Source organism: Acartia tonsa, chromosome 10, assembly GCF_053477335.1.
Source record: "Acartia tonsa isolate MP-2025a chromosome 10, ASM5347733v1, whole genome shotgun sequence".
In the NCBI taxonomy this organism is placed as follows: domain Eukaryota; kingdom Metazoa; phylum Arthropoda; class Copepoda; order Calanoida; family Acartiidae; genus Acartia; species Acartia tonsa.
Genome location: NC_137269.1, coordinates 43,936,151 through 43,944,908, shown reverse-complemented (window position 1 = coordinate 43,944,908; position 8,758 = coordinate 43,936,151). Strand labels below are relative to the sequence as shown.

Below are 8,758 nucleotides of genomic sequence, written 5' to 3'. Positions count from 1 at the left end.
AGAAACATTTATTATTTTTTTTTTAAAATAACATAATGTCAATTACTAGAATTATTGCTTTTTTATCCTTTTCATGTTTTTTTTTCTTTCTCCTTTCTTTTTTAAATAAAATCTTTACTTATTAATCTTCAATGATATTTTAAAATTTAAAATATGGTATTAAAATTATATACAACAATGATCTATCTTATTATTTTTCCTTTTTTATTCTCTTTGCTTTCATACTTGATTTATTTTGTTTTGTTTTTCTCTAAATTCCTTTATCTATTTTTTTTCATCTTTCTTATTATTTACTGGTTACTCTTACATAATATAAATGTTTATTTGTGTTTTTTTTTCTCTTTTTTTTACCATCCTTACAACTCAATTTAACTAAATTAAAGTTTCAATTTTCCCTTTCACATTTAATATGTTTCATATTCTTTTTATTTCTTTTCGTATTTCCTAAAAAGGGGCTTCAGGAATCAAATACACTATCCCCATTTTGGTCATTTTGTATGTGCTATCTCCTAAGCTGGGGGGTACCTGGCAGCACCAAATAAACATTATTATTATTATTATTATAATGAGATGTTGTCTCTTGTATGCGCTATAACAGCGGCATTCCAGCAGCTTGGCTTGTTATTGTACAAGAACACATTTTGAAAAAACGATTGTGTGATTCATTCTAGGTTGGAATGAAAAAATGTGCTGAGTAAATAATTTGGTAGTGTCTTATTAATTTTTTAAGCAGTTATGTTTATTTAGTGATTTTAACCCTCCCTAATAATGTATAAATTAATTATTCATAGCATAGTATGAGGCAAAGAGAATTTTTATCTTTTTGATTTTATGTAAATGGTAAAAACAGGTGTCAGTAAATTTTCTACCAAAAAAATAAATTTTAGGAAGCAAATAAATTTGTTACTCCACTTAAATTTGTAAATTTTACTTTCCCATCCAAAATTATGTGTTATGCTTGATTTTCCTACTTAGTACTCTTAAAATTTAACCTCGCAGCTGGCTAAACTAACAATACCCAAATCAACCCCCACTACCCTATCCCTTCCTCTTAAACTGGATGAACAAATTGACAAATAAATATGGTCAATATTAGAACTTAATTGATGACAAATTGTCCCCTGTTCATTTACTCACGTATATCCTATATCCTATTATTAAAACCCAATTTTTGGGGGCTCTATAATTATTTAAAAATGAAAAAATTCCAAAAATATCCAATTTTTTCATTATCCTTCTGCTGTATACCAAGAGTAGTGAATCCCTCCTAAGTTCCCCTTTGCTCCTCTCTCCCCATGCATCTGCTCTTTTCTCTCTCTCTCCCTCTCTCTCTCTCTCTCTCTCTCACTCTCTCCTTTCCCTCCTCTACTCCTTCATTGTGAAGTATATTGTGTGTTTGTATTAGTAGTTGAGTAAGAAGTATATTTGGCTGAGTTTCTGTAAGATAAAGCAGAAATATTGGACAGATATATAAAAAAAAACATTCAAGTTAAACTTGTTATTAAAAACTAAACATTTATAGTGTAAATATATATAAATTTACAAAACAATATAAAAGTTATTTATATATTTAATAAAAAGTTATTGTTACTATAGAGAAATCAGTGACAAAATATCAAAAAATGTTAAAATTTTGTTTAATGTTGTAAAATTGTTGATTATTGTAATATGCTGAGTGAAACTGTAAAAAGTCGACAAAATTTAACATTAACATTCACACGAAGCATATCAGGTGATTATTTAATTTCTCGTAGTGAAACTACTTGATAACCTACAAGTAGCTACGCCCCTAGAGGCCTTTAGGGGCTCTTGAGGATGGGGGGGGGGGGGAGAAAGTCGATTGGATAGGGTTGAAAAAAAGCCTTAAACCATACACAGACTTATTTATAGAAATAAAGTATAAATCTCAGTACATATAAGGAAGCTTCACTGTAAAGGAGAACCATAACAGTTTAGCAATTAGGGAGATTTTTGGCTCTTCCTTAATGTCCGTTTGTACGCACCAAATAAAGTGAATTATTTGATATTGAGTGATTTATATACAAATATTGTAAAAAAATTTCTTGCTTCCACATTTTAATTATTAATTTCTCTATTTTTACTGTATTAAGCTTTACAGTTCTTTTTCTTGTTATAAAAAGATGCTATTGCTGAGCTACTTATGGACTTGATAACCTTTGTTTTAGTATTTTTCCTAATCATGAATGAATTGTATTTTAGTTTGGCATTTTAATGGATTTTAGTTTATTTGTACGTGCTTGGTTACTTACTTTTTATCAATGCTAGTTGCTTCGCCCCTAGCCTCGGGGGGATGGCTATAGAGGTCATGAAACCTAAAACCATCTTTTAGAAGCTTTCATGAAATGTAAAACCAATTGAGACTTTTTGCAAGAACTTTTGCTTCAGACAAAAATACCTTACTACTTTATACTATAGAATACCTCGATTTAAGTTTGATAATTCTCTATTAAAGAATACTGTTAGGGTTATTTTATTAATTTTCCAAAGTCTAAATGAAGAAAATTCTTTTTTTTTTCATTACCATGAATTAAGGTCTATAGAATACAACAATATATTTTAGAACGCTTTAGTAGACTAAAATCTAAACAAATTTTCAACCCTTCATCATTATCTTCTGTTAAAATGAAAATTATATAAATAATATCAAATGAACCATGATGTAAATTTATATTTAATGGCAAATTTAAAACATAATTATTTTTGTTCATGAATATATGAATATACATAATACTAAATCCTATTTTTATGTAAAATTTTGACATGGGTAAAAAGGGACGTTTTTTATTTCTTTAGGTTAGGTTAAGTGGGATAGAAGAACCTTGCAGGGATACTATTAACCTTCGGCATTTCGGGGCTAACAAAACTGGTTTTAATCCTATAATTGTACATTTTTATATTCGCAGAAAACTGTTTATGATACGATGCGATAAATAACTAATGATATCATTGTAGAGCCTGGACATAGTGCTGGTAAACTCGCAGGGATGCCGTCTCTAGTCGCCTCACCGCCCTCGCTGGCGCCCAACCTTCACCCGCCAAAGCGGTGCAAGCTGGACCACTCGCCCTCCACCCCCACCGCCCCGTCGTCGCAGCTGGCCGATTTCGGCGTTAAAAACAGCGAAAATAACTCTACCCTCTCCCCCGTGCCCCTGAGAAAACCCACAAGTCTGTTGACTAACGGAACCCACCTGAAGCCGACGTCACTGAACGGCCACTCCAACAACAACGGCGTGTCGTCGAACGGCAGCGGCGGATTTTTGCTGCCACAGTTGACGGCCAGCGTCATCAGCCTGCCCAACTCCCCGTGCGCCGAATCAAACTCGATGCAGCGCAACCTAGTCATCAGCAAGACGGGCACCATCAGCACCGAGGGCCTCGCGGCTAGACTCGCCAACAAGGCGACCGTCAACGGCACGGCGGCGCTGATTAACGGTAAAAATGGGAAAAACGGCAGCGGCTTCCTGCTGCTCGACTGCCGGCCGTTTATCGCCTACAATGTGAGCCATATTCTTGGAGCTATTAATGTGAACTGCTGTGATAGGAATGTTTGGAAATCTTATAAAACTTAATGTATCAAAAAAACAAAAAACAAATCCAATAAGAACCAAAAGTATTTAATAAATTTTTCGTCTATTTGTACACTAACATACTGACAGCCTCTAAATCAATAATTAAATAGATAATTTGTCATTAACAAAGACAATTTTGTCTCTAAGCAATGCAGAAAAAAAGGATAGAAAGCTTATATGACACTGTGACAGACAGACGTACAGATTTACCCAATTTATAGAGTAGCTGCAATAATAATTTGCAGGGAACTAAAGGGATAAGACAATATCCGATAGATTAATGTATATCTCCAATTATGATACACAAATTTACCCCTACACAAAATTAGTGGTTTAATTAAACGACCAATCAAAATGCAATGAAAGTCTCCAAAGTTGTAAGCCAACGAATAAGAAAACATTATCATAACACTTTGGTAACTTGTGTAATAAACTGCCCGATGTCCCCTCCCTTCCTGAATAATTTGAGTCATCGCCACAGTTTTATTTTGGTGTTCCTTCACTTTCGCATTATGTTTCATATTCGCAATGGACGATAAATTGAAAAACCTCAATTGTGTTAAACAAAATTAAACCTTGTTAAATTGATATTATTGGTTGAAAAGTTTGGCCATTGCAAGCTTGATTCTTCAAATCAAGATTTAATTAAAGTACCCAAAATTTTTGAGTCTACATATAAAACTTTTGGTACCAGTATAATTTACATCCCTTGTTTACTCCCTTCCATACACGTGCGGACGAGATTACCCACCTTCCATATCTTCAGGGAGAGAGAGTGGACATTTGGCTGTTTATTACACTAGTCCCCAAAGTTTTATAATAACGTTTTCTTCTTTTGGGTACTTTTGTTTAATTTTGATTGGTTGGTTCATTAGGTTAAGCGTCCAAAACGTTTTAATCACTAATTGCAATCTATAGAAGATGTAATTTTGGGCATGTACATCAAGTCATCGGCCATTATCTTATCCCTTTAGATCCCTGCATTTCATTCATAAATTAGTTGACAAAATTGTCTCATTAATAATTAATTTTCATTAAATTAATTGCATTCTTCACAAAAAAGAAACATTCATTTGTTATTAAGGTCTTTTAATTTCAATTTTTAATATCAAAGTTTGGTTTTTAATATTTCTAACTTGATTTGTTTATTGAATTTTACAGGGATCTAAAGGGATAAGACAATGGCCAACAAATTGATGTACATCCCTAATGGTGATATACAAAATTACCCGTTCTGTAGATTACAATGTGTAGTAAAAACGTTTGGACACTCAACGTAATGAAGCAAAATCAAAATTTAATAAAAGTCCCCAAAGTTAACAACCCAACGATTGATGAAATGTTGTTATAAAACTTTGGGAACTAGTGTAATAAACAACCCATTGTCCCATCCCTCCCTGTAATTTTATTTTTCAAAATGCTTAAAAGGCAACTTTTGACCAAACAATGAGCGGAAAGTAGACTGTCCATATAGGGCTACTTATTGAAGTAAAAAAAATAAACAAGGATGACAAAATCCATAAAAGCGAAGCTCAGGCAATTTAATGTATCAATAAAATTTTGCCAATCATGACAAAAATAACATAAAATGTGACATATCTATCTTAGATGCCCAATTTTGACAAATTACAATGAACAAAGTTTTAAATCAATCTGATAATTCTATCATGCCAAAAATAGCTAGAAACCTTACTGAGATTCAAAGCAGAGGCAGAGGGGACAATGGGATGTTTATTACACTAGTCCCCGAAGTTTTATAATAACGTTTTCTTATTCTTTGGCTTCACAACTTTGGGGACTTTGTGAATTTGATTGGTTAGATTATTGAGTTGAGTGTCCAAACATTTGAACTACTAACTGTAATCTATAGAACTGGTAATTTTGTGCATCAACATTGGGGATGTACATAAATTTGTCGGCCATTTTCTTATCCCTTTAGATCCCTGCATACGAACCCTAATAATAGAGAAGCTTCGCTTATAAAAACGTTGATCAAAAGTTTTAAAAATGTCTTGATATTCTTATCTTGACAGTTCATCAAATTCTGTCGACAATAATCTTCAACTTTAAGCTTTGAGGCCATTTTTTTCAAGGCTCGGCAGCCGCGCTTCAGCCGCATGTATTCCTCAGGAAAATCCACCACTTACAATTTTTAAAATCAGATGTAAGTCAAAACCTGACCCAAATATGACAATGCCTCTTTTAAAAAAAATTCAAAGCATCCAAACGGGTGTAAATTTGAGGCTTTAACGCGGATGCCGAGCCCCGTTTTTTTTTGCTTGAGCCGTCGACGGGTTAATTTGCAATTTTTGCGTCAATGTCAACTCTGTATTCTTATATTTTTCATGCCGTAATAAGTTTTACTTGCGAAGTTACTCTATAATTCACTTTGTCTGTCAGTTCGTCAGTCAGTCCATAATGCTATGTTGTAGGAATATGTGATTTTCTCAGCTTCTATTTATGATAGATGGCTGAATTTTTTGTGAAGATTTCATATACCAATAAGCATCCAGTATGTTATTTACTTTATCTGTTGGTCTATCAGTCATGCTACAAAGTATGAATATTAAAATACTTCGCTACTTATGGATGTTGTCATCCTTGTTTAAACAATACAAGTTTTCTAACGAAAATTGAAAGTTTTTTTTTGTCATCAAAACACAAAGTATAACAGTTTTTTCCTACCGTCTGTATTCGATAGAGTAATGAAAATAGGAATATAGCCTAAAACCAAACCATCCAGAGATCTCTAAGAATCTTCCATAGGTAATATAAAGAACTCAATTGGTTAAGTAGTTTTCGAAGTCTTAAGCTGCAGAAAGATTAAAACCTTACTACTTTACTTACGATGATAAAAATTAAGGAGGTCAGATAAATATTTGAGGCAATTTACAGTTTATAACTGTAGACAGTGTATAAACAAACTAAATCTAGGGATCTAAAGGGATAAGACAATGGCTAATAAAGTGATGTACATTCCCAATGATTATATACCAAATTATTCCTTCTGTAGAATAAATATTGTGGTTGAAACATTTGGGCACTTAACTTAATGAACCAACCAATCATCAAAATTCAATAAAGTCCTCAAAGTTGTTAAGCCAACGAATAAGAAAACTAAGAGTATTGTTATAAAAAGCCCAATGTTCTCTCCCCTCCCTGAACTAAATCACTTTTTGCTGAGGCCTTTAGACAAATTTTCTTTCAGCGAAGCTAATCTAATAAGGGTGTCTGTCTGTTGATTACGTCTTCCTTGTTTATTTACCGATTTCAAATCTTATCTCACAATTATTCATATGTTTGTAATGTTCTATAAAACTGTATTTTACAAATTACTGTGTTTTTGTTAACTTCTAGTTTTTGCTGCCCTTTTTATGGAGATATTTATCTTTTTTTGCCATAAAAATTATGATTCATCTTAAGGTAGTATAAGTACATGATATGTATGTATGTACTTTTTACCAGTCACCATGAAATTAATGTTATAAAACAAGTGCAATAACAACCAAAATCCACTGATATTTTAGTGATACTGCTTTAAAAAGCAGTATCACTAAAATAAAATACTACTTAAGGCATATATCTAATATAAAATTTTTGTCATAGGTTTTGAATCATTAAAATATTATACTTAAAGCAATCAACTTTAAATTTACAAAGTCTTAACTTAAAAACCATATGATATCTAATTAAACTATAAGATTCCAAATCCTTAAACTGCCCAGATTTAACCGTAAGCGTCTGCAGCAAGGCAAGGCCAGCCTGGCCGACCTGGCGACCACCAAGGAGGCGAAGGAGATGCTGAAGAAGCGGACCTGGAAGGAGGTGATTGTGTACGACGAGTGCAGCTCTGACCTGACCAGCCTGCCCTCCACCCACACCCTGTTTCTGGTCATCAACAGCCTGGTAGAGGACGCCAGGTCCCCGGTGGTCCTCGTTGGCGGACTACAGTCATTCCAGGTATAAATCTTTCCAGTATAGCTTCGAAAACGATTAATATCCGTTGGATTAGAACCGGTTAAATAGCATGGTCAATAGTTGTATTTCAACAATTTAGTGATTCATTTTAATCATGTAATGTCTAGGTATCTATTAAAAACATTTACATTTTATATAAGTTAAATATTTGCTAAAAAGTTTTTTTAAGTTTATCTAAACTGAAAGATATCATAAATTGTCTTGAATTTCTGCTGATTTTAAGAAGCGCAGCAAAAACAAGTTAATACTATTTTAAATGAGACATTGGGCTGTTTAGTACACTTGTCCGAAAGGTCTTATAATAACGTTTTCTTATTCGTTAACTGAACAACTTTGGAAAGCTTACTCAATTTTGATTGGTTGGTTCATTAAGTTTAACCACGTTTCAAGTTTAACGTTTCAACCACTAATTGTAATCTACAGAAAAGGTAATTTTGTAAATCATGACTGAGGTGGGGATGTACATTTATTTATCGAACATTGTCTTATCCCTTTAGATCCCTGTTTAGAAATAGTAGAAATTATATTAAATTATTTAAGAAATGACTTTTTTGATCTCAAGCTATTATGTATAACGAAAAGTTTATGTGATTGCTCATGACGTACAGACTAATTACCTACAGAGTAGCTTCGCTTCTAAAACTAGTGTAAAATTAATGACTAATCAGCGTACTTTGAACTCTTATCTTTTTCAAAAAAGATATAATGTATTAAACATTAAAATTTTGCTACAAAAATTGCATAAGTTTTTTTTTATTATTATGATTTTAATACGGTTAGAATTCCCAAGTATTGATTTTTTATGCATTAGGTAGTGGCTTCGCTCCTAGCAACTACCTACCCTTCTTTTAACAAACATTCTCTGAAAAGCACAAAGATTTTTATAAACTGTATTTTATGTTTTTTAAAGATATGAGTCAATATTTTAATCACGATAAAGGATAAGGTCATAAAACAATATTTTTAAACAAAGAATTTTAACAATATAGGTTTTTTAAAAATCAGAAAATAGTTTATTAACCCCTTACCTCTTGAGACTTTTATAAAATCTTTCCCCCTCCACAAAATAGCATAAAGCCTGTTTAGCCATTTACGAGCTCTTATTGGACAGACACACATCTGAGTAGCTATTTTAATTTAAAGGATGGATTAATTGTGCATCACCCTTTATTTGAACATATTACAAAGTA

The 8,758-nt window shown here is 32.5% G+C and overlaps 1 protein-coding gene across 1 annotated transcript in view; it reads left to right on the top strand.

Annotated features, from left to right (window-relative positions):
- The first annotated feature begins 1,336 nt into the window (after window positions 1-1,336).
- Window positions 1,337-8,758, top strand: part of LOC145330110 (dual specificity protein phosphatase 10-like) — a 29,460-nt gene continuing 22,038 nt past the window's right edge. The window contains exons 1-3 of the mRNA XM_080174698.1: window positions 1,337-1,732; window positions 2,974-3,562; window positions 7,316-7,550. Coding sequence (XP_080030824.1) covers window positions 1,669-1,732; window positions 2,974-3,562; window positions 7,316-7,550 — 888 coding nt within the window. The 5' untranslated portion in view covers window positions 1,337-1,668. The remainder of the gene's footprint in view (window positions 1,733-2,973; window positions 3,563-7,315; window positions 7,551-8,758) is intronic.